The sequence below is a fragment of the Sorex araneus genome, chromosome 1, assembly GCF_027595985.1.
Source record: "Sorex araneus isolate mSorAra2 chromosome 1, mSorAra2.pri, whole genome shotgun sequence".
Taxonomy (NCBI): Eukaryota; Metazoa; Chordata; class Mammalia; order Eulipotyphla; family Soricidae; genus Sorex; species Sorex araneus.
In genome coordinates, this window is record NC_073302.1 from 314,634,622 (window position 1) to 314,660,303 (window position 25,682).

At 43.2% G+C, this 25,682-nt stretch overlaps 1 protein-coding gene across 1 annotated transcript in view; it reads left to right on the plus strand.

Annotated features, from left to right (window-relative positions):
* The window catches only part of SH3RF1 (SH3 domain containing ring finger 1), a 181,323-nt gene that overhangs the window by 118,126 nt on the left and 37,515 nt on the right, over positions 1-25,682 (plus strand). The window contains exons 5-6 of the mRNA XM_055145107.1: positions 15,519-15,821; positions 22,203-22,316. Coding sequence (XP_055001082.1) covers positions 15,519-15,821; positions 22,203-22,316 — 417 coding nt within the window. The remainder of the gene's footprint in view (positions 1-15,518; positions 15,822-22,202; positions 22,317-25,682) is intronic.

The following is a 25,682-nucleotide window of genomic DNA, read 5'->3' on the forward strand; positions in this document are numbered from 1 at the left end:
TCTGTGTTAATCAGGAAATTACCTTCCGAGTATCAGAAAGTCTTTTATGTGATCCTAGTAGAATTTTGCATTTATTTGGTTGTCTTAAACTGAAGATTCCCATCCCCTGCCCCAGACTGAAGTAAAGGTAGCATATGAACTAGATCTTTATGCCTCTGTGGATTATTTAACTAATATAGAAAAGATGTTCTGATACATTCTGAGATGATTTTCTCCTTCTTGAGATTATTCCTTTGTCTTCATTTGAGAATAGGTAGGTTGGCTTTATTGTTAAGAATCCTAGTTGATTTTTTAAAAATTATTTTTATAAAGTAGTTCACAATATTTGATTACATTTAATATTTGAACACCACTATTACACCTTCCCACCACCATATTTTGTATGTTTCCATCCTTAACCCTAACCCCTGCCCCAAAGCAGAACCGAAATAATTTATTTTGTTTTGTTTGTTATGAATAAACCGCTGGAAATGCTCCAGAAAAACTTTCCTTCGGGGAGTGTGTGTGAAGATTATTGTATTTCATCCAGGGCCACTAAGCCCTTTTATAAGAGACTACTAATATGTTGTTAAATTAAACCCCATCTAATGTGTTGCACTACTCTTAGAATATGAGTGGTGCGAAGTATGAGGTCCAGTATTTTGGCTGCCAGGGCTGGGTCCCGTGAAGTGGGGAGGGACTTCACCCCCTCACCTATGGGGTGCCCTAAAGGATCCAGCAGCATGGCTATAGCATGTGTTGTTTTATGTTCTCTCCCGAAAGAGCAGGACAATGAGTCTCTGGATCTTGGCCATTGATAAGATTATCTGGCACAAGCCAGAGGTGGCTTGTGGGTGTGACTGCCAAGATGTTTGAAACATGGGGGATCATGAGGGGTGGTCACCCATTCCCGGTTCCGTTGAACCCAGAGTTTTCAGTCACAGGTTCCACATACCTGAATTTTCCACAAAGGAATCCTTGTTGGTGTTTTTTTTTTCTTTTTAGGTCATACCCGGTGATGCACAGGGGTTACTCCTGGTTCTGCACTCAGGAATTACCCCTGGTGGTACTCAGGGGACCATATGGGATGCTGGGAGTCGAGCCTGGGTTGGCCATGTGCAAGGCAAACGCTCTGCCTGCTGTACTATCACTCCAGCCCACCTAGTTGTTTTTTTTAAAATATAACTTTATTTATTTATTTATTTATTTATTTATTTATTTATTTATTTATTTATTTATTTATTTATTGCCTTTTGGGTCACATCCAGTGATGCACAGGGGTTATTCCTGGCATTGCACTCAGGAATTACTCCTGGCAGTGCTCAGGGGACCATATGGGATGCTGGGAATAGAACCTGGGTCGGCTGCGTGCAAGGCAAACGCCCTACCCACTATTGCTCCAGCTCCTAAAAATAAAACTTTATTGAGTTTTGTGACATTTGGTAAATTGCACATTTATTTTTGTAACCCCCCCCCCCCCCCCGCAGTGCTTAGGGGTTCTCCTGGCTCTGCATTCAGGAATTACTTCAGGTGTTGCTTGGGGGACCATGTGGGATGCCAAGGATCGAACTCAGGTTGGCTGTGTACAAGGCACCTGCTGTACTGTCTCTCCAGCCCATATTTTAGCATGCAGTTGGATGAGGTGCTCTTTATTGTTTTCAGTGTTTAATATTAATCTCATGGCACATCTTGGGAGATAGTCCCACGATACAGAAATAGGATTGTTACAGGCTTGCCAATGGAAAACCCTATGTGCAGCACTCAGAGAACACCAGAGGCCTTGAGTATGGGCGAGCTTCTCCTTCTGTGGTGTTGGGGAATTGGGAGATTTTTGTCTTTGTTCCAATACATTGGAAGTGAAGGCTTAGGAAATTAAAAGGTTGGAATTGCCAAGTTGACCCTTGGAGGAACTAAGAATAGCAACCTTGAATCTTTGCTCAAGAGAATAATGAGAGGGAAGATAACTCAGGGGTAGGGAAAGGACTGCAGAGAATAATGAGAGTTGAAGACCAAAATAATAGTCTTTGATTTAATAATTAGTGGATTGAACAAGAGATACTTATTATTTGTATTTTGAGTGTATTCTTTTACCTAAAAATTAAATCATTATGTGCAGTTGATTGAAACCATTTTTATACAAAAAAATGTAGATTCATTTTTTTTTGGCTGAGCATCTCAATTTCCCCTTCAGTTCTGTAGTAAATTAATTTTTACAAATGAATTTCAAGATGTTGTTGAGAAACTAATACTGAATATTTACTTCATTTTGATGCATAACAAGCATTAAACTTTTATCTTCAATTCTGATTTTATTAAAAACTTGGGATCTGCTTTTGAGTAGCATTTTTTTTTTTTTAGCATGGTGAATTCTATCTCACGGTATAGGTAAAGGTTTTCTGTCTTGCCTCTTGCTTGCCCCGGTGCTAAAAATGGAAATTTAGCTCTGACTTCTAAATTTTCAAGGACAGAGACAGGTCTCCTCTGAACTCCAGGAGCAAAGACTTAAAATAAATGTCCAGAGGCAACTTGAATGGACCCCTTTCTCAATAGGAATAGTTAAAGTTAGGGAAGAAACTTAGATTTGGCCATTTATGCTCTATCTATTATTCAACAGCCACTTTCAAACTAAGAGTTTCCCTTTGATTTCCATTAGGACAACATACAGGGAGCTGAGATCCTGAAGATTGGTTAATGTTTATAAGTCCTTACTGCATGAATGAACGGTTTCCGGGACACTGCTTAGTTTTATAGAACATAAAAACACAGATTTCCTGTAAAGCCTTAATCAGAGGCCAAGAATAATGATGCAACGGTGTCCGATGCCACAAAGTGTCCCCAAGGATTGCTGAAATTCTTTAGCTTGGCCACAGTCTCTCCATGTATCCCATCCCAGGCTAAGTTGTGGTACTGATCATTCCTGGAAAACATACCTTTGAATTGCTGCCTTTACAACCCACCTGGGATGTGTGTGTGTGTGTGTGTGTGTGTGTGTGTGTGTGTGTGTGTGTCTGGAGAAAGTCCTCCCTTTCTTTAGAATCTAAGTGAAAACTATCATTTCTCTTGAAACCTTTCTTCCCTAATTCCCCTCTGCAGAACCCAAACCAAACAATTCCTCCTCTCACTTTGAACTTCTACTGTGCTAAGTTTGTACCATTCCTGCCTCCTGGCACATAGTCAAAGCTTAGTTCTGAGTGTAGGTGATTTAATGTATTCCTCTATTCCTCGAGAGCCACATCTTACACAAAGAATAGTTTTAATGACTTTGTTTCTATATTGTAATCACATCACAGAGAAGCTGGAAAGGAAGCAAATAACCATCACATATAATTTTGGTAACTATTCTTCCATTCTTTCTCCTTATGCCTTAATGATACTATGCATAGGGTTCTGCCTATCTCTACATTATTTTATTTTATTTATTTATTTACTTTTTTGTCTATATTATTTTAGAACTACCATTTTTTATGGCTCCGCAATAAACATTCTAGTAGCTGAACTGTAATTTGGCTAATTATTTTTTCCATTTTATATAAACAAGTTAAATGTCTTGTTTAGGGACACGCAGCCAGTAATTAAGACGTGAACTATTATCTGTGTCCCAAGTCCAATGCTGACCCCAGCTCCTGTTTTGCTCAGCCTAGGAGCTCATGTGATCAGTATTTAATGTAGGACAGAATCTCTGGTATTATCAAGCATTGCTTAAGAACTGTACAGGACACTTTGGTTTTCATTAAGAATAATGACGGCTTTTTAAGTTCTTATGTGAGTAATTTTTAGAAGAGATTCATTACTCCATCATTAAAATATCAGAGGTTGCCCTTTTTAAGAGAATAATCATTCAAACATACTATTTTAAGGTATTCTATGTATATTATTTCAATTGTTCACTGGGTTGCTATCCCAGATTTCGAAGAAGCCAAGTAAGATGGCTTTAGTTCAGCAAGTGTTAAGTTGTGTGTTGTATGAAGGCCGAGAAGTGTTCTGTTCTCCTGCACATTTGAGTGCATATGCGGCATATAAATGGGATGAACAAAAGCTTCTTGATTATGAAGTCAGTGGGGAACAAGTTTCTCTCTGATGAAACAGAATGTGCTCTAGGAGAGTTCTTCCTAAGTTTACAAAACAACATTGCCTTCCAGAATAGAGTTTCAAGCAATGTACTTATTAGGCTTCAGTGTGTGTGGAGCAAAAGTTTCCCTGTGCTGAAAGGAAGATATTAAAGTACAAAGTCATTCTCGTCAGCATTCTCATTTGAACTACCTTCCTTTTTGGCATTGACCCTTCTCTTCACCTTCTTTCTCTTATTCTCTCTCTCTCTCTCTCTCTCTCTCTCTCTCTCACACACACACACACACACACACACACACACACACCCCAAACACACGCGTGTGTGTATGCATACACTCACCCTCACAGACGCACACAGATTTTGTGTGTATATGCATGCACTTGTGTATATGTCTGTCTGTTTTTTGGCTATACCTGGTGGTGCTCAGAGCTTACTCCTGGTTCTGTACTCAGGGATCATTTCTGGTAGGGCTCGGGGCCCATATGGGATGCTGGGGATCAAATCCAGGTCAGCCACATGCAACGCAAGCATCCCACCTGCTATACTATGTCTCCAAACTCCACCCACAGATTTATGGGTACGAGGACAAGGGGAATTATTCTTCCACCAGTTGATTATACCTCATTGTGGAATTTTTGTCAGTGTGTTATATCTCATTGGAAAAAAATTCATATAACATTTAATGAGAATGACATATTTTCCACCTCCTGAGATTTTTTTTTCATTCTTTAGTTTTCCTACAATTTGGTAATGAGATTCTTGAAAAGAAATATGTCACTGGAATGTTTCTTATTTCTTGTTTATGATGTACATTTGGTGAACAAATGCTGAAATAGAAACATAATGCACAACCTAGTAGATTCAGATCCCCCAGGTACAGTGGGCCAGACTAAGCCCAGTCTTCAAATTATCTGCAACTCTCTCTCTCCAGCCCCATAACTTGATGATAGTTTCTGTTCTGTCCGAAGTAATGGGTATATCTACCTTTGTAACCTTAACTTTGGCATAAACTCAGTGCCCGTGGAGCAGTGCTGGGGTTCAAACTCCCTGCCAAAGTTAAATATGTAGAAAGTTACTTTCTCTAAAGTAACTTTCTACACATTTTTTGTAGGTGGTCTTGTTCTGAGGAATCAAAAGTTTCTCTTCCTTTGCAGTAGCTCTCCCTCCCTCCCCCTCTTTCATCCTTCGGGAACTTGGTCGTACCCTCTGTATTTTTTCTGCTTTGCTTTTTAGTTGTTCACTTTCATCACATAATCCCTTTTCTGTAGGAAAGCGATCAGCTTTTGGCTGTATCTGAATTTTTGCTGTGTCTTAAAACATTATGCTGGGGCTGGAGCGATAGTATAGCATGTAGTGCGTTTGCTACGAAGCCCGCCCAGGTCGGGTCCCTAGCAGCCTATATAGTCCTCTGAGCCCACCAGGAGTGATTCCTGAGTGCAGAGCCAAAAGTAATGCTCTGAGCCTCACCAGGTGTGGCTAACAAACAACCAACCAAACCGAACCGAACCCAACAAAAATCGATATGTCAGGGCCTGATGATCCCTCCAAGAAAGACTTAAGTTCCTGTCTCATTGTGACAAAAACTATGTGCTTTGACTGCTTCTCCCTCAGAGTATAGTTCTGCCTCGTCCTTCCTTTGCCTGTCAGATTTTCTGTGGAATCCTCCCTGCTCATTGCATGACTTTCTTACTCTCTCTCTTTACTCTTCAGCCCCTTGCATTGCCCCCTGACTGCAGCTTGCAGTCTTTCCCTTGCTTCTCTCTGTTGTTCCGTACTTCTAATAATGCCTATTACTAATCCCCTCCCCACCCCTCTACCCCCAGTTGACTCTCTCCCTTTCTTTCCCTTTCGGTTGTTGGGGTGACTGGAGGTTACATGCACTTGGATCCAGGGCTTGCACACTTGGTTGTGGCACACACCAGGGACTGCATATCTGGAGGCAGGGCTTGCACACTTTAGTTGGGATGCTGTGCCACTCTGTATTCCGAATGCCAGCCCGGTCAGAATGGTGCTCAGTGCCCGTGGAGCAGTGCTGGGGTTCAAACTCCCTGTGGCATGGCAGGTGCTGTGCCCACTGCTGTCATTCTTCATCTCCCTCTTTCACTTCCGGACAAGGTTGTCTGGCTGGTCTTGGGGGATTTTGCAAGGTCAGTTCATAGCTTGAGACTCTGATTGCTTTTTTTCTTTTCCTCTTATCCTTAGCACCTTCTCTTTGATTTATTTTTCCCTAAACCCTGACGACATGTCTTTTATGCTCGACTTCTTTTTTTTTTTTTTTTTTTTTTTGCTTTTTGGGTCACACCCGGCGATGCACAGGGGTTACTTCTAGCCTATGCACTTAGAATTACTCCTGGCGGTGCTTAAAGGACCATGTGGGATGCTGGGAATTGAACCCGGCTTGGCCGCATGCAGGGCAAACGCCTTACCCGCTGTTCTATTGCTCCAGCCCTCTATGCTCGGCTTCTTGAGTGATTTGGTTTTAAGTAGTGAAGATGGAAAAATCAGAAACTTTTATTTTAGCCCAATTTCTAATTCTAAAACAATCCAGGTGACAGCCACTATGCTGTTTCTTGAGAGCGCGGACTCATTCCTCTTGTCTCCATCCACACCCTCAACCCCCGCCTGAGTTTGTGAATTTGCACCTTGTACCCTTCATATTAGGAATCCATTCAGCTATTTCCTAGGTCCTCTTTGTGCCACAGCTAGACGAGGTTCAGCTCTACCTGACCTCTTCATCCCACCGCCTACTGCAGTACTCTGCCTGGCTTATACTAATTGCTCAGAAACCTTTGCATAAGTAAGAGTCTCTGTTAGATTTTATTCTGATCACCATGGAGCTGACACAGAGGTCACCTACTTTGGGGTATTTCAGTAGGATTTTTTGGTTTGGTTTGGTTTTCAAGCCACACCCACTCAGGGGCCCTGCTCAGTGCATGGGGTGAGGGTTGGGGGTGGGTCACTCTTGGTAATGCTCTGAGGACTGTGCAGTGCCAAAGATCCAACCAGGGCTCACAAAGTACACAAAGCATGTACTCTTGCCTTTTGCTCTGTCTCTGCAGGCCAAATGGGATATTGTTGCTTTGCTAGGGAAGATATTTGTACTTTCTGTCTATATAAGTAAAGCAGCTCGTAAAGTCCAACTTCAGGTTATGTTTGAGAAGTAGAAGACCCAAGCAAGGTAAAGTCATTTTTGCTTAAGGCAACTGAGCAAATCAGGGTGCGCTGGGCCCCAACTCAGGGATTCCTGAGAGGAACTCCTTGTCATGTCACACGTAGAGATCCCAGAGCACTTGTGCCCACACTTGTTTCTGCTGGGGGCCTGCAGAAGACAGTACTGCCCTTATTTGATGCGGCTACAAGCCAGGAACTGCAAGCCCAAGATCCCTCAGCCGCAGAGCGCTGGAGTCAGGCTCCTGCCTCAGCATTTCAGCTTGAGTTCACAGTAATTCCTGTAGCTTCCTCTGATGGTCTTTTAGTCAGCCATCTGAGATAAAATGTTTTTATGCTTTGAACAAAGTGCCTCTTCTCCTCATTCTTACCCTGCAAGATCAGAAAGTTGAAAAAGAGTGTTCTAGCTCATTAGTTCATTTCATTTTTACTGAAGGAAACTATTTTTTCATTTAAATTTTTTTTTTCTTTTTGGGTCACACCTGGCGATGCACAGGGGTTACTTCTGGCTCTGCACTCAGGAATTACTCCTGGCGGTGCTCAGGGGACCATATGGGATGCTGGGAATAGAACCCGGGTCGGCTATAAGCAAGGCAAACGCCCTACCCGCTGTGCTATCGCTCCAGCCCCTAAAAAAATTTTTATTTGAATCACTGTGAGATACACAGTTACAGACTTGTTCACGATCGGATTTTAGTCATACAATGTTCCAACAGCTGTCCCTTCTCCAGTGTACATTTCCCACACCAATGTCCCCAGTTTCTTTATTGTCATCTCTAATCCCCAGACTGTGTTCTCCCTCTCTCTCTCTCTCTAGCTCTCTCTCTCTAGCTGTCTCTCTCTCTCTCTTTCTCTCTATCTCACTCTCTCCCCACCCCTCTCTCATTTCTGTCTTTCCTTCTGGGCATTATGTTTTGCAATACAGGTACTGACAGATTAGCATGAATACCCTTTACTTACTTTCAGCACCTAGTTCTTGTCCAGAGTGATCACTTCCAGCTATTATTGTCACAGTGGTCCTTTCTCTATCCTAACTGCCCTCCCTACAACCACCCCCCAACTCTGGGTAGCTTCCAACTGTGAACCAGTCCTCCGGGCCCATGTTTCTACTCTCCTTGGGTATTAGGCTCATATCATAGTTCTGTTTTTCTTTATACCCCACAGATGAGCGCAGTCATTCCATGTCTATCCCTCTCCTGAATCGTTTCACTCAGCATTAGCTTGTTTTTAAGCTAATGGCTGGGCCCCAGAGATGCAGATAATGAAAGGGGCAATTTGCTCAGTGGCTGGTGTGCCATGGTCCTCACCCGGAGCAGTGGCAAGGCAGTCCGTTCGAAGCTTCCTGCCTGTATGTGTGTGAGTCTGTCCTGCTGCGTCTAGGAGTAGCCCTGGTCCTTGGCAGCGAATGGCTTTGGGGTTTAGGAGGCTTCAGAGATACGGGCTCAGGGATTGGGGTGGGGGGCTTCCCTGCCCAGAACATTCCTGGGACCCTGCCCTGTACCCAAGGTCCAGCTCCTGAGGGACCAGAGCTGCACAATGCAGTGCTGTGGGTCCTGACAGAGCTGTGACTAAACATGTACTGCACACAGGACTGAAAGGTCCCAGAGAGAGAGATATTCTTACAGATGCATAGATAGAGACATGCAGTGGTGTGGAACTATTTCAGCAATTGTTTCTAATGATTACAAGTTGAATTTTATAGACATTATACCTTGGGTGGTATTTGGTTAAATTAAATAGATTAATTGAATGTTTTTTGGCTTTTTTGTTTGGTCAGGGCGGGGGTAGGGGGGCACACCTAGCTTTGCTCAGGGCTGATTCCTGGCTCTCTGCTCAGGGATCACTTCTAGCAGTGCTTGCAGGGCCATGTAGGCCAGGTTGGCTGAGTGCAAGGCAGGTGTCTTCCTTGCTGTATTCTATCTCAGCTGCATAGTTTTCTAGTCTGATTGTCTCCAGTATGGCTGCTAGAGAGCTTAACATTAGATGTTGCCTCGAGTTGTACATTGGTCAGTGCTAGCCCAGCGGGAGCTGTTCCTTCCTGTTCTGAAAAACCAGCATTTTTATATTCACACGAGAAGTTTGCTTGCTGAGTTGCAGGAAATTGGATACCAGGGACCAAACCTGGCTTGGCCATGTGCAGAGCAAGTATACCTGCTGTGCTTTCTCTCTAGTCCCCTAACAAAACATCTCTCTAATAAAAAGCACCTAAAAATCTTTAGGAGAAATACCAATAAGCTGACAGAAAAGTGGGTAAAGTGGTAATATACATATCTAATAAACCTAAATGTGAACTAAAACATGATAGTATTGCTTCTTAGCTTTACAGCGAATTTAGATTTTTGAGATATTCAAAAACTGCTACTGTTAACAACAAAAGAGAAATAAGGACTTCTTCCTGCACTTTTGGAAGCATAACTTACATTTACACAATGTCATATGTCCAATATATTTTAATTAAAATGCACCCTATTGGAAGTGATGAAAATTGACACCTTTTTTGTAGTGCAGTTTAGCAATAGCTTTCCAAAAAGCGGTTTAGGCTAACACTTTGATCTAACAATCTCACTTGGGGGAGCTAACCCTGCAGATGTGCTTGCACAAGCTTGCCAAGATAGAGTGAGTGATGATATCACTATCAGCCTGTCTCTCTGGTTGACAGGGAAAGATGTTCGTGAGATACTGTTGGAGGCCTGGATATGGTTCCCCCTCGAACAGCTCAGGTTTGAACTATACAAGTTCTCTTTGCTCTAGACTTTTTATTGTCCCTCACCCTTGCTTTGTTCAGGGGTCACCTGCAGTCTTGTACTGCTTGGCTTCTTTTGTGCTAAAAATTAATCAAGCAGGTACATATTTTAAAGTAGCTACATTTTAAAAAAATAAGTATGTGAAAGGAGATTTCAAAAACTGTTGCCCTTGCTGCATCTGGGAAACGAGATGTGGGAGACAGATGTGGAAATTGGATAAGGTCTTTTACTTTTTATTTCAAAATTCCTTACTGGTTCCTTTTTAAATAACACATACATCACTTTCACAATAAGATTTGAAAAGTCTTTAATTGAGAGATGTGAAATTTTGCCCTTAAAAGCAGAGAGTGTTGGAAACCATTAGCTCAATTAAGAAAAAGAAAAGCTCTCAGTCGCCTTTGATTGAAAAACTATTGTATTCAGGGTTACTGGAGTGGATTGTGAACTAGAATAGGTTTTTCTCCTCACACCTACTATTTGTATTCTCTGTTGCTCAAAAAAATAGAGAGGTTAATCATCTGAAAAACATCAGGTAAGATTAGATATTGCTAGTCAACTTAGTTCTCTTTGGGCTGGAGCGATAGCACAGCGAGTAGGACATTTGTCTTGCACACAGCTGACCTGGGTTCGATTCCTCCACCCCTCTCAGAGAGCCCGGCAAGCTACCGAGAGTATCTCGCCCGCATGGCAGAGCCTGGCAAGCTACCCATGGTGTATTTGATATGCCAAAAACAGTAACAACAAGTCTCACCATGGAGACATTACTGGTGCCTGCTCGAGCAAATCGATGAGCAACGGGATGACAGTGATACAATGATACAGTTCTCTTTAATCATTTTTTTCTTGAAAAAAGAGAACTTCTCATCATTCTTTCTCATATTTTCTTTCACAGCAATGGCAATCACACAAAAATTTTGCCATATTTTTATTTATGTTGATTTATTATTGATTAAGGTTCTGAGATTTATAACTGTTATTGTTAATTTCCCATGCATGCAATCCACATCCATCAGCAGTTAATTTTGCTGTATTATCAACTGACACAGGTTTATTTTATAGTACTATGTAAACTGCAGGAGCACATACTTAAAATTTGGCATCTGTATATACTACATCATGTTTACTACCCACATATGCCTATGCTTAGGACTTAACTCTTGATACTGTGCTCAAGGATCACTCCTGGCAGGGCAGGGGACCATATGGGGTGCCAAGGATTGAACCTAGGTTGATTGCATGCAAGAAAAGTACCCTGCCTGCTGTACTATCTTCCCACTCCCCCATCACAATTTTTTCTTGTTGCTTTGTTAATCATTATTCTGTCAGATTATATTTATTTCATTTCACAATGCTTCATTTGAAATTGTGGATTTTCCCAATATGGAATATTAAAGTTTTAAGATCAGCAAATCCATTAGTTCCTGTTTTGTGGGATTGAATTTCATGTAGCTTACAGCCTAGTTATTATCAAGTGTTTCTTACCAGGTGCTTAGAAGAATGTATTTTAGGATACAAATTTATTTTGCAGGTGATGAGTATCTCCTAAACCTAAAGGTCATGGCTAGATAAATGCCATGGAAAGCCTACACCATGAGCTCAAACATTCATAAATGCATTTTTATCAAAATTCCATTAAAAGCTGTCAAATCCTTGCTTTCCTCTTGTTACTGAAGGTTAAGTTATACTTCCAAGAAAAGCTTTTAAAATTTCTACCTGATTTACATATTGCTGCCACCAAGTTATTTCAACGTTTTTTTGCTATCTTTTAACTTATAAGGGCAATGCATGTGTTTCAGAAGTTGAAAATAATTCTAAAGTATGACAATATCCTAACAAGTATTGCTGCCCACATGTAAAAATGAGACGCATCAAATGCATATTATTGAGAGGTGTAGACATGAAGTAGAAAAATAGAATTATGCCTGCTTAAAGTAGGGCCAGGCATTATACATACAGAAGAGCCAAAAGTGATAAAAAAAAAAAACACCTCATTTTATAGATGAGTAAGTTGCCATGAAGAGAGGTGAAATAATTCCTTAAAGATCACAAGGTTAGGGGCTGGAGCAATAGCACAGTGGGTAGGGCGTTTGCCTTGCACTCGGCCGACCCAGGTTCGACTCCCAGCATCCCATATGGTCCCCTGAGCACCGCTACGGGTAATTTCTGAGTGCAGAGCCAGGAGTAACCCTTATGCATCACCAGGTATGACCCCAAAAAGAAAAAAATATCACAAGGTTAATTAATGGTTGTGTTTGTCTTCTGAATTTAGTTTTTAGCTTCCACACTCGTCATAGGACTCCCTACATTTACTTGCTTTGGCGTATTTAGACATTTCTAAACATGACAATCTTGTGGCCCAGAAACTTCCCTCCTAGGCATGACCTCATTTCTTGATTTATGCTTATATCTACCAAAAGACAGACAAGATAATTCATGTAGCATTGTTCTTAGTGGTCAGAATCTATAGGAAGAGGGAAAAGAGAAAAAAACTAATGGGATGAATCAAGCGTGGCACATTCTCATAATGGAAAACTACATATTAATGAAAAGAAACGAGCTACTGATTCCTGGAACAACATGGGAAAAACTTGAAAAGTATATTTTTGAGTGAAAAGTAGCCATATGTTTTGGAATGTTTATGTGTCTGCTCTTATACTCCTAAATATTAAGAATCAGTATTCTACTTTTATAGAATTCCAGACCCTAGTATGTTATTCAACATGTAACAGGGGCTCAATGCATATTTAACAGAAGGTATATTCAATGAAAACCCAAAGAAGACACCGGCTGTATTTTAATGAGAAAAACAACAGAAAAAATGCTGCAGAAAATGATGCTTCAATTTTAGATATTTATACCAGAACACGAAATTGAAAGAATCAATATACTATTGGCTATTACTAATGCAAAGTTAAATATGCTCATAACTAAAGTCATTCAGACTATTTCAGAGCAGATACTGCTAACGGGGCCCCTGGTTTGAATGAACAATTGGCGTGTATAGATATGACAGTTTTCTCTATTCACAGCTTTGACCTCCATGGGAGAAAGTCTTCCCAGCGCCCTCCCCTTTACTTACTCAGGCCAGTAGGAGCTCTGAGTTGATGAGTCTGATTCCACAGTGCTGATTAGGTCCTACTACTGAGGATTTGTGCCTTCGAGTCTAAATGATCTATGCTCCTGTCTAAGTTCGAAAGCATTCTCTGAGTCCTTTCTTTACTCTGGTGAAATGGTCTTTGGGGGCAGGGGCACAAATTTGAGAGAAATAAAATGGAGTAGTTTATCTAATTGATTTCTTACACTCAGGCTGGAGCGATAGCACAGCAGTAGGGCATTTGCCTTGCACACGGCTGACCCGGTTTGATTCCTCTGCCCCTCTTGGAGAGCCCGGAAAGCTACTGAGAGTATCTCGCCCACATGGCAGAGCCTGGCAAGCTCCCCATTGCATATTCGATATGCCAAAAACAATAACAACAAATCTCAAAAAAAAAAATGGAGACGTCATTGGTTCCTGCTTGAGCAAATCGATGAGCAACAGGATGACAGTGACAGTGACACCCAGCCTGTGAGTGAGAAGGACCCTACCATCCCTCCCCCTCAGGGTCCACTGTTCCTTAGTAGAGCACTGAGTTTGGGGCCACTTCCATCTTAATAGGAAGCATTCTAGAGCATTCTTTGGGCCTGTGCCTCTCTTGGGCCCTGAGGTGGATTGCTAGAACAAGTTGGCTCTGTGAATTCTGGATGTCCTGGTCAAATGGCAGCATAGCACTATCCCAAGACCTTCCTGTTAATGCTCTTTCATTTTTTCATTTTCAAGTAACATGTTTGTGTGAACATAGAGCACGGTCTTCCAATGATACCTGGTTCCCCCGCCCTTTGGTCCTTCAGGTGGTGATTGTGGCTTTCATGTGGACTTCCTGACTGTTATTCTCGAAAGTTTATCATGTGGAAAAACTCCTTGAAGTCTGAAGGAGGCACGCTCAGGGTTGAGAAAGATGTACCTTACTAATTATAGATCACGCAGCCCAGATTAATTCAAGTCTCTTGGGAGCCATGGGAACAAATTGTTAATCAATTTGCAATCATCTATAGGTGCACTGGGAACTGAGCTCCAATTAATACAGTGTGGTGAGCAGCACTTGAACAAGTTCACTCTGTTAAATATTGACTGACGGGATTTTCATTCTTCTGGTGGGGTGTTATTGACAGAGTGAATAAACACCGTCCTTCTCATTAGGTGGGTCGGAAATTGCATTGGGTGATACTATTTTATCCATTGGCATTTTTTTTCTTCTTGGGTCACGCCCGGGTGTTGCTCAGGAGTTACTCCTGGCTCTGCACTCAGGAATCAATCCTGGCTGTATCCGGGGGACCACACAGGATGCTGGATACTGAGCCTGGGTTGGCCGTATGCAAAGCAAATGCCTTCCCCACTGTACTATCGCTCCAGCCCCATTTGTGAAGTATATGACATCTTTGGTGGTAGAAGTTGGGCACATCCGCTACTGCTAGGATTCCACTCAGGGATCACTTTTGGTAGCAGTAGGGACTGAACCCGGGTTCCCCCTGTGCAAGGCAAAGGCCTAACCTTCTGTCCTGTCTCTCTGGCCCCCACTGTTTTTCATCTTAATTTTTTTTTTTTGAGAGGCTCAACTATGTACTGGATGATTTTCCTTTATTGTTAGTGATATGGTGGGTAGGTGCCGTGGAGCTTTTTATGTTAACATTCTCCAGAAACATTTTGTCTTACCTCCGGGGAAAGCAAAATGTATTGTTTTTTTTTTTTTTTTTTTGACTTCTTGTTGGTGTTCTCAGCTTGGTGCCCAGCTTTTTGACCCCTTCTGTACTTTGTTACACTCAGATAACTTTCCTAATTGGCAGGTTAACATACCAATAGGACTGGAGTTTCACGTGCCCTGTCATGATTAAAACGCAAGCACATAAAAAACTAACTGCTTTGCATGGTGTGACCAAAAAAAAAAATTTCATTGAGAGTTTTCACTAACATTTTGTGAGGTTTCTCAAAAATCCATCCATTGAGGCAGGAGGTTAATTCGTATAGACATGTAAGTTAGTATTTCACGGCTTCATTCTTTGCCTTCTCATTTTTACTGAACTCCAAAGTTGCCTCTTCATTATTATTTTGTGTTCTGAGCAGATAGCCAGCCTCACAGGGCCACGGAAGTCACTCAGGCACCTGTGTCCTTTTTCAGTTGCTCTTCTCTAAGCCCCTCGGTGAGCCTAAATAAACCTTTGTTTCTGCAGATTAAAAAAAAAAAAAGAATGAGACATTTTGAAGTGTTTCGGGGAGGAAAAAATTCTTTACCATGTCACTCTTGCTTTAGAGTCATCGATTCTTGTTTTAACATCTGTCTAGGACAGATGCAGTGAAATCCCACTGTTGAGACCAGACACCTCTCAGGGAAAAACAGTACAGATGGGCACAGGCAAACGTGGCCGCAGCCACGCTAAATTTTCAATAAAAGGTGAGTTGAACCTAAATCCCAGCGCGTCCTCAAGAGCCAGCTGATCCTCTTGTGTGGGTTGTCCATTCGCAGTTCAACTCAGCGGCCAAGCAGCTGATCGAATGGGATAAACCCCCTGCACCGGGCGCCGAGGCCGGAGAAGGCAGCTCCACGGCCGCCCCGAGCACCTCCGCCCCGAAGCACTCCGATACCAAGAAGAACACCAAAAAGCGCCACTCCTTCACGTCCCTCACCATGGCCAGCAAGTCCTCACAGGCCTCCCAGAACCGCCACTCCATGGAGATCAGCCCTCCTGTCCTCATCAGCTCCAGCAACCCCACAGCTGCCGCGCGCATCAGTGAGCTGTCCGGCCTCTCCTGCAGTGCCCCCTCTCAGGTAAGCCTGGCATGGGGGACGGGAAGAGTGTGGCCACACAGTGCTCCGTAATGCACCAAAGCGTGTCAGTTTGCAGACTGAAAAGGGTTTCTTTTCACTTCCCACATGCAGTAGCCTACTTAGCTGCCCTGCCTTTCTATGCGGTGGAGGTGATCAGTGGAGTTTAGTGGAGAATAGACCCAGAACTATTCTTTCAAAGGGAACAACAGAGGATTTAATAAATGCTACCCTCTGTTTCTTGAAGCCATTGCTCAGTTTTGCCAAGCCATGTGTTATAAATCTGTTTGGGGGAAATTCTTTCTAAAAGTTTGGTCTCGGGGCTGGAGCACAGTGGGTAGGGTGTTTGCCTTGCACATGGCCAACCCAGGTTCGATTCCCAGTATCCCTGATTACCGCCAGGAATGATTCCTAAGTGCAGAGCCAGGAGTAACCCCTGTACATCACTGGGTGTGACCCAAAAAGCAAAAAAAAAAAAAAAGTTTGGTCTCCATCCATAAGAAATGGCTATGGGTTAGACCTGAGCAGTCTTAGAACTGCTGCCTCTGTAGCTCTCCCAGAAATTAGGTCTTCCCGGGCAGAGGATGAGAAAGAAGAGAGATGACAGGACGAAATTTGTAATCGAGAAATCGGCCAGGCTCCTTCTGAAAGGTCACTAGTTCCTCACAACTTTAAAAATGTTTTTAAAAATATGTACATGTTCTTGCGTTAATAAAAACACAGATGATATTTGGGAACAGTCTTTGAATTTTTTTTTTTTTTTTTGCTTTTTTTTTTTGGGTCACACCCAGCAATGCACAGGGGTTACTCCTGGTTCTACACTCAGGAATTACCCCTGGCGGTGCTCAGGGGACCATATGGGATGCTGGGATTCGAACCTGGGTCAGCCTGGGTCGGCCGCGTGCAAGGCAAGCGCCCTACCCGCTATGCTATTGCTCCAGCCCCCAGTCTTTGAATTTTTAACGCTGAGTGTCTTGTTATTCAACCCTCTGAGCACTTGCATACTAAGATAAATAATGTGAGGAATTTCCCTACCACAGTCTTTGACACTGGACAGCAAGCAGGTCTCCTCGTTCCCCTCCTCAGTCCTGCGACTGCTGAAATATCCCCATTGCATAAGAGCCTAACGCCCTCAAGAACCTCATCTGGCACCCTACAGCAGCAGGAGAAATCTCATATTTTTTTCTCATATTTTATATCCATGCATATTTTACTTTCTGCTGTCCAGGATAACTTATTTTGTTTTGTTTTTCAGCCATATCCAGCTGTGCTCTGGGTTTGTTCCTGATAGGGTTCAGGGGACTCTGGAATCCAGGAACTGAACTTGGGTCAGCTGCTTGCTTGTTAGACAAGTACCTCCCTGCTGAGCTATAAGAACAGTCCAGATAACTTTGGGGTCTTTTTTGGGGGGTGTACAATAAAACAAAATTGTTTTCAGGATTAAAAAAATATATATAAGATCTCCAAAAGTTTAGAGTTTAAGAACTGTGTTGGGAGCTGGGGAGATATGGTACAGCAGGTACCATTGCCCTGCATGCTGCTAAACCTGTGTTCAATCCCTGGCATCCCATCTAATTCCCAGGCCCCACCAGGAGTGATCTGAGTGCAGAGCAGGAGCAAGCCCTGAGCACCACCTGGTGTGGCCCCAAAACAAAAAGATATGCCTGTTTGGAATTACAGAATAAAACTTTACAAGTTTTAGTTTTTAATATTCCTTGCTAACATTATTCAAAATGATTTTTCTCTTAACCTTATTTGTTTGATACTTCTTAGATTTATACTGTATTTTGTGAATTAAATGAATCCATTTTCTGAATGGGGTTATGATTTGTTACCATTGGGGGGGGTGGTGATAGGACCATGAAGACTTTTGATCCTAAGATGGAAACGAGTGTGTTAAGGGGAAGAGGGTGTTTATTCACTGGGATATTCCTAATAAAAGACAAAGAGTCAGAACACAATAAAGAGTTGTTAATTGAAGGAACTACTTGAAAATTGGCAGAAAGGAAATACTTGTCCATGTACAGGCAATAACTAGACCCCTGTGAAAAGTAGCCATCAACTGTAGAATAACAAGTGCCAAGAAGGGTTGCTCTGGGAATATTCAAAACCAAAGACTTTTAATAAGGTTGGGCCTATTGTTAACCAGAGATGCCATTCACTGAGAGAAGAGAGTCCGTTGGCTGAAGGGTTTATTTTACTACTTAGCAGAGCTGTCTGATATGGTCTTCATTTTCTTGAAATGAAAAGATGAGCTTGTGCTAGGGGTTGTGGCAACTCGGAGTGGGAATAGCTTTCAAAAGAATGGCTGGAGCAATAGCATAGTGGATAGGGCATTTGCCTTGCATGCGGCCAACCTGGGTTCGATTCCCAGCATCCCATTTGGTCCCCTGAGCACCGCCAGGGGTAATTCCTGAGTGCAGAGCCAGGAGTAACCCCTGTGCATTGCTGGGTGTGACCCAAAAAGCCAAAAAAAAAAAAGAATGGCAGGTCATCTGTTGGCAGAAGAGAGTGCACAGAGAGAAGGGAAGAACAGCATGCTGTTCAGATCTTGTGTGGAGAAGTCTGCCGTCAGGTGCGAGCATGTCTGAGGCTGGGAACAAAGACTGTACATGCAGAGTTATTTTTATTTGGGTTTGAGGAGCTTAGGAAACGAGGCTGTTTCTGTCTGTTTTTGATTTAAACAGCTTCCCCTTCACCCATCTCCTCCGCCCCGTTTCCAGTCCGTTCTGTGTTCATCGGTACTGGCTTGCCTCAGGGAGATGTCATTTCTCAGAGGATGGGAGATATTTGATGTGTGGTCCAGATTTATAGAAAGTACTGCTTGGACTTTATAGAGAGGACCCACAGGCAGCAGTAAAGCTGTGAGCATGAGTAGCCCGCGTGGCTGTGGGAGACCAGCACCTCTCACTCTGCTGACTGACTCACATGGGGATTTTTAAAAACTGAGCTCTTGGGACCACAGAGTGTGGGGAGGGTAAGACGTTTGTCTTGCTCCATCCATGTCACTGTATATGTGGTCCCCCAAGCATCACAGCAAGTATTCTCCCAAAGCAGGAAAGAAAAAATGAGAGTGCTCTTCATTTCTTTGCCCAGTAAAGGACCTATTAATAATTAATAATTTGACTGTTTACCCAAATAAGTTTAGTATTGTCCCTTGCTATTAGTCCCATTTCTGTCCTTTTCTTTAGTAGCTCTGGTGGCATTTTTTTAGGGGGAAAAAAAGGAATGGGAGAGATAATACAGCAACTAGAGTGCTTTGCCTTGCATGCTACCAATCCGGGTTTAATCCCTGCACCTCATATCGTCCACTGAGCCTCACCAGAAGTAACACCTGAGTACAGAGCTGGAGTAAGCCCTGAGCACTGCCAGCTATCACCCCAAAACAAAAAAAAAAATTTTTTTAAGGAGAAAAATTAAATTAAAAAACAAGGGGCTAAAGAACTGAGTGCTTCTTTTTCTTTTCCGTACATGACCCCTCCCCCCACCCCGAGTTTGGTGCTTATGTGCCAGCCCACAGTCTCACAATCTCCTTAACCCCAGGTGGTCTCGTCCAGATTCTCCAACCAGGACGGGACATGGATGGAAGGGGGAAGGCGCTTGCTTCCCATTGTGTTGGGGAACTGTTGAGTGAAGGCTTTCAGATACCTGAGTTGGAAGAGTAATTATAGGCTGTGCAGTGCAGGTGGTTCCCCAGAACAGATGTGCACAGCTGTCTGATTGATATCTTCACAAGTGCATGATGAGACAAGCAACCAAGTCAATTTGTCTGCTCCTCCAGCCGCACCCAGGATATTTCTCGGCCTCTGCCAGCTGGAGAATGATTCATGATATTAAATGTTCTCGTGGCATTTTTGCATTGAAGATCCACCTGCTTTCTTCCCTCATTTGCTTTCCCCCCAACACTTTTCCTTTTCTCATAGTCCTTTTTTGTGGAGAAGATCAGGCATTTTCACATGAAAGGGGGGTGCTCAGTAGGAAGTCAGATCATGCTTCTATCGGGAACAGGTCCTGGACTAAGTGTCCTTGGCCACTTGGCAGCTGCTGCTTGTCATGTTCTAAGGGGACCTCTTTCTCATTCTTTATTCATTGTTCGGAGTGCCCACCCTGTGGCTAGCTGTGCCTGCGGGATTGTTCTGGTTAAGGGCTTTCCACATCTATGCTGGTTTTTGGTTTTGGGGGATTTCTTTTGGTCCTGAGTATCTTTTTCTGACTGGGCTGGCAGGATCCCATAGGCCAATCCCTCACAGGGTCTGGGGATAAGCACTCGTGATCCACAGCTAGGAGTCATTTACGGCTGATGATTCAGAGTCCCAGTCAGACGGGGACTGAGCTAGCTCACTTAGTTCCTGCTTAGTTCCCGGCAACACAGGGACTGGATTTTGGTAGTGGGGTTGTTTGCTTTTTTGTTTCATTTTGTTTTTTTCCCCCAAACTTTCCTTCACAGTGGTGTGCACTTTGAAGTAAGCATTTTCTCTAAGAAAGAAGACCATAGGGTGCCAATTTGCAGATGTCCTTGGAGTGTATATGTAAACAGATCTATTGCAGGAACTAGCTAAAGGCCATTGGGTTTTATCCTGGAAAGAAAAACCAACGTGCTGTTTATTAGACATTGATTAGAACTACACTGTGGTTCATAGGAGAGCAGGAAAGGAGGGCTTACAGAGAATGCTTGTTAGTAATGCCCCGGGCTCTGCTTCGGCTCAGGCTGTCGATTCAGTCAATATGGGAGCCAACAGGTACAGACGTGATGTCAAGGGATGTGGACTCCCTGTGTACAGTTTTTATTTGTGCGAGTAAATTGTTGGCCACGATGCTGGTTTTTCCTGACCCAGTGAGAAACTGAAAGTTCGTGAGGCCTTTAGGGAACTAATCTTTGAGCAGGTAGGGTTTTTTTGTGTTTTTTTGTTTTGGGGGTTCTTTTTTTTTTTGCTTTGAGGGGGTTCTTTTTGGTCTTCATCATCGTTTTCTTACTTGTGGGAACTGAAGAAATCGTGTTTGGAATTATGTTTTTATTACAGAAAGCCTAGCATTTCTGATGTGCCATTGTTTCCTTGGGAAAATAAGGCACCACGCAGCCATGTGCTTTGGAGGGGCATGCCATTTGTGTGGGCTCCCCCACCCTGATTTCTGCAGCATCACCAACAAAGCTGCAATCTGCATTTGGACAGCATGGGCAATTCAGAGTGAAACTGATTGAGTAACCGAATGCAGCGGCGAAATGAACTGACTCTATTTTTTTTCTAGTAAATTAATCTTGGGTAGTATCCTCCAAAAGACACCTTTGAAAACAGCTAATTTGCCTTGACATTGTTCCTCTAAAGGTTTTATAAATAATTACCTGCTAGGGGCATGTTTCGGCAGCTGCATTTTAATTATGTGTCCCCATTGAAAGGAGGAATTGTGAAAAATTACCCTAAAAATAGCAAAATACTTCCAACAGTTTACATAGATAACGGCGCATTGACAGACAGGTGAGTAGTCAGTCACAACCTACTTTTACAGGATCTTCCAAGACATTGGTGGCAGGTTGGTTGAGCTGCAGATTGAAAAGATCACTTTGGGGGGCTGGAGCAATAGCACAGGGGGTAGGGCATCGGCCTTGCATGAGGCTGACCCAGGTTCGATTCCCAGCATCCCATTTGGTCCCCTGAGCACCGACGGGTAATTCCTGCATGCAGAGCCAGGAGTAATCCCTGTGCATCCAGGTGTGATGCAAAAAAAAGAAGGAAAGAAAGAAAGAAAGAAAGAAAGAAAGAAAGAAAAAGAAAGAAAGAAAGAAAGAAAGAAAGAAAGAAAGAAAGAAAGAAAGAAAGAAAGAAAGAAAGAAAGAAGGAAAGAAGGAAAGAAGGAAAGAAGGAAAGAAAGAAAAGAAAGAGAGAAAGAAAAGATCACTTTGGTTCACTTTCCCCAATAGGGCAGCATAACAACGGGAAAGCCAACAGCAGTTGAATTCTATATGCAAATAAAGACTACAGTGGGGCTTGCTAGTGAGAGATAGCACTGCTGGTCAGGTGCTTGCCTTGTCTTCAGCAGACCCCAGGTTCGATCCTGACACCACATATGGTTCCCTGAGGACTGCCAGGAGTGAGCCCTGAGCACAGAACCAGGAGTAAGTCAAGCACCACTGGGTGTGGCTCAAATTCTTACCTCCTCAAAAAACAAAACAAAGCAAAATGCACACTGTAGCAGACACCCCAATGTCTAATACAGATTAGGTAGTCAGTACATTGGGTTGAAAGCAGAAAGAAGTGATTCTGCTTTCTTTTAGTAATTGAAATCCTAAATTGAAAAAAAAAAAGTGACTTGCCTTTCCAAGGCTTAGCTGATATAATCTGTTGTATTAAATGTGGTCTCCTTTTGATTACTCTTTGTTTTTGGCAGGTTCACATTAGTACCACCGGGTTAATCGTGACCCCACCCCCGAGCAGCCCCGTGGCAACCGGCCCTTCGTTCACGTTCCCATCTGACGTCCCCTACCCAGCTGCTGTCCTCGGAGTGAGTACCGATCCTTGGGTCTCCGTTTCCCTCTCTGCTGTTTTGACACGTTAGCCCAGCGTCCCCCTCCCCCCTCAACACCTGCAGTTTTCCTTGCTGTTTACAAGGTGGGGTGACTCTTGTTCTATCATCTCTGTCAGTCTTCCAAAAAAGTTTTTTAGGAAATCTCTTCATTGTAGTCTGCCAAATGTTTCACAGTGAGGATCAGCGGCCACAAGCTATTAGAACTCTATAACATGCTCTCAGTTTTTATTAGCGCTCAGCCTGATTCTCTGCAAGGCTTAACCTTTATTTCTTGAGCTCTTAGACCTGACTCATTTCTTACAAAGACACATTTATAAAAATATAAATGAGGGAACTGGGATTCTCGTGCTCACTGGTTTGTTTTGTGTCACGTGACACACAGCTTGGCTTTGACATACCCATGACTGTCTGGGACACCTGTGGCCATGGAACATTTCTTCAATGCATGTGCTTCGCCTCCTACAAACTATAGATAGAGGGCAGAGAGTACTAATTGCTTTAAAAAAAACTGAACTGCATGAGGAAATTAATTAAAAGAATGAGAGTATCCGGAGAGCATCGGTAAAAAGGAGAGGAAAAGGGAAAAGGGAAAATTAAAATCATCCAAAATCAGCCTCAGGTAGCAGAAACACAGTAGTTTAAAATGCCTTTCCCTGAAATTGTAGACAATTGAACTGCAGGAGCCAGCAATTCTGAGATGTCTTTTATCCAGGTCAGTGGCTTAGTTAATACTTAGGCACTGTTTCTTCTTAACACAATGTCCACCGAAATGTAAGAACATGCTGAAATGTAAAAAATTTTCCAAAACTCTAAATTAATATAGGTATTAATCAATATAGGCATGAGCCCTGCATATATTAAGATCCCTGGTTTCAAAGTGGTTTTCAATTATGGATAAAATGAATCAAAACAAAATAAGTATGAAAAATAGCCATGAAGCCAAAGGAAATCAAGGCATTGCAATAAACTGGATGGAGTCAATATTCTGAGTGCTGTATGGCTGGAGTAAGAGTGCAAATTTGACTCTGAGAGCCCAGAGTTGATTGAGGGGAGAAAAGATCCCGGGAAGGAGAAATGGCTCAGCTGACTGAGCCCATCCCCAGGATCAATCAAGCACTGTGTGGTCCCCTGGGCACAGAGCTGGGAGTATCTCCCAAGTACCACCAGGTGTGGGTACCCTCCCTCGAAGCCAGAAAGAAAAATATTCTTCAGTTACATTCCCCCAGTGGACCTCACCCCCATAAAGTTTTTAATGGACTTTCACTGGTTATGAAAGTCCTCCTCAGAAACAGAGGCCTAATTACATGGGGACACACCTACGTTTCAAACCCAGCTCAGCCCAACTGGTTTGCTTTATGGCCACGAAAAGATGCTCAATCCCTGTAACCCTTGGTGTCTCTATCCATAACAGGGGACTAATCATGTCTACTTTGGAAAGTTTGCTCTGTGCCTTGAACATAGGAAGGGATGGTTCTTTGTGATCCAGTTATGAGCCTCAACTGAATACTTACCGTGTGGGTCTGGTTTACTCGAGGAATGTCTGGGGGTCCCTTGGTCATTTGGTTAGGGTTTTCTCTAGTTTCTATACTAGGAATGCTGAGGCTTTACGACAGCTAGTTTGGTTTTTTCAGTTTGTACATTTTATATGTGTTGTAAAGATTGTGTTTCTCTTTGCTGGGACTCTCAGAACCAAATTTGCACTCTGACTGCAGCAACATAGCACTCAGAATGTTGGCTTCACTGGTCCACTGGTTTTGCTTTCCTTTGGCCTCACTGCTCTTATTTCATAATTATTTTGTTTTGATTCATTTTATCCATAATTGAAAACCACTTTGAAACCAGGGATCTTAATATATGCAGGGCTCATGCCTCTATTGATTTAGACTTTTGGAATTTTTTTTTCCCTTCTTGGGTCACATCCAGCGATGCTCAAGGGTTCCTCCTGGCTCTGCACTCAGGAATTACTCCTGAAGGTGCTTGGGGAACCATATGGGATGCTGGGGATCGGACCGGGGTCAGCTGCGTGCAAGGCAAATGTTCTACCCATTGTGCTATCGCTCCAGCCCTGACTTTGGGAAATTTTTTATACATTTCAGCATGTTCTTACCTTTATGTGGACATTAATCTTGTTCTGATTAAAAGTTAAATTCGGTTTATCTGTTTTTCAAAATGTTTTCCAGCCCATTATAGTTTGCAGGTAGTACAGTTGTTGAAGAAGGATTTATATTGCTTCATCTAGGACTGGAGTGATAGCATATCGGGTAGGGCATTTGCCTTGCATGCGACCGACCCAGGTTCGATTCCTCCATCCCTCTTGGAGAGCCCAGCAAGCTACCGAGAGTATCCTGCCTGCACAGCAGAGCCTGGCAAGCTCTGATATGGCGTATTGATATGCAGAAAACAGTAACAACAATTGAGATGTTACTGGTGCCCACTCAAGCAAATCGATGAACAACAGGACAACAGTGCAGTGCAGTACAGTGCATCTAGGATGAAGATAAAATTGAATTCAGTATTGAAGTATGGTTTCCAGGAGATTCCTTCAGCCCGAGGGCTTTTATCCAGAAGCATCATAATCATCATCATCCCGTTGATCATCGAATTTCTCGAGAAGTCTCAGTAATGTCTCCATTCGTCCTAGCCCTGAGATTTTAGAAGCCTCTTTTTACTGGTCCTTCCCAGTGATGCCTCATTGGAGGCTCTTTCAGAGTCAGGGGAATGAGACTCAGCATTGTTACTGGTTTTTGCATGTGAATACACCATGGGGAGTTTGCGAGACTCTCCCATGTGGGCAGGAAACTTGGTAGCTAGACAGGTTCTCCTAGAGGTTCTTCAGTCGCTTCCAGGAGCTTAGTTTTAAGTCTCTGAGTGTGGGTCGTTGGTGGGATTACACGGCACTGGGGGCAGTCCCTAGGTGTGACCATCTAGCTACTGGAAAATGGGAGCTCTGGGCGGAAGAGGCCCAGTCCTGATCCGAGCAGGCTTGGAGGTCTCAGCCCCGGGTCCCACACACCTGGGTTCCTCTGCCGGTACCTTTATGCATAAGGCTCGTCTGAATGTGTGGAGAGGGGCCTTGAGCATGGCTGTGGCTAGGCTTTGGAGGTTTTCGGCTGCGGCAGCGCTGCTTGGGGCAGGGAGGAAAGCTGGAGCCCACCCCCTCCGAAGAGCCCCGAGGAAGACAGCCAGGTGCGAGGGTAAGAGACTCTCTGCCAGAGTCCAGAAGCAAGTTCCCTAATCAGTCTGCTGTCTGATCTCTAGGGAACACTCTTCTCCTATCTCTTCCTGATCCAGAATATACACACCCAGTTCCATTTCCGGACAACTGCCTCACTTAGAAAACTC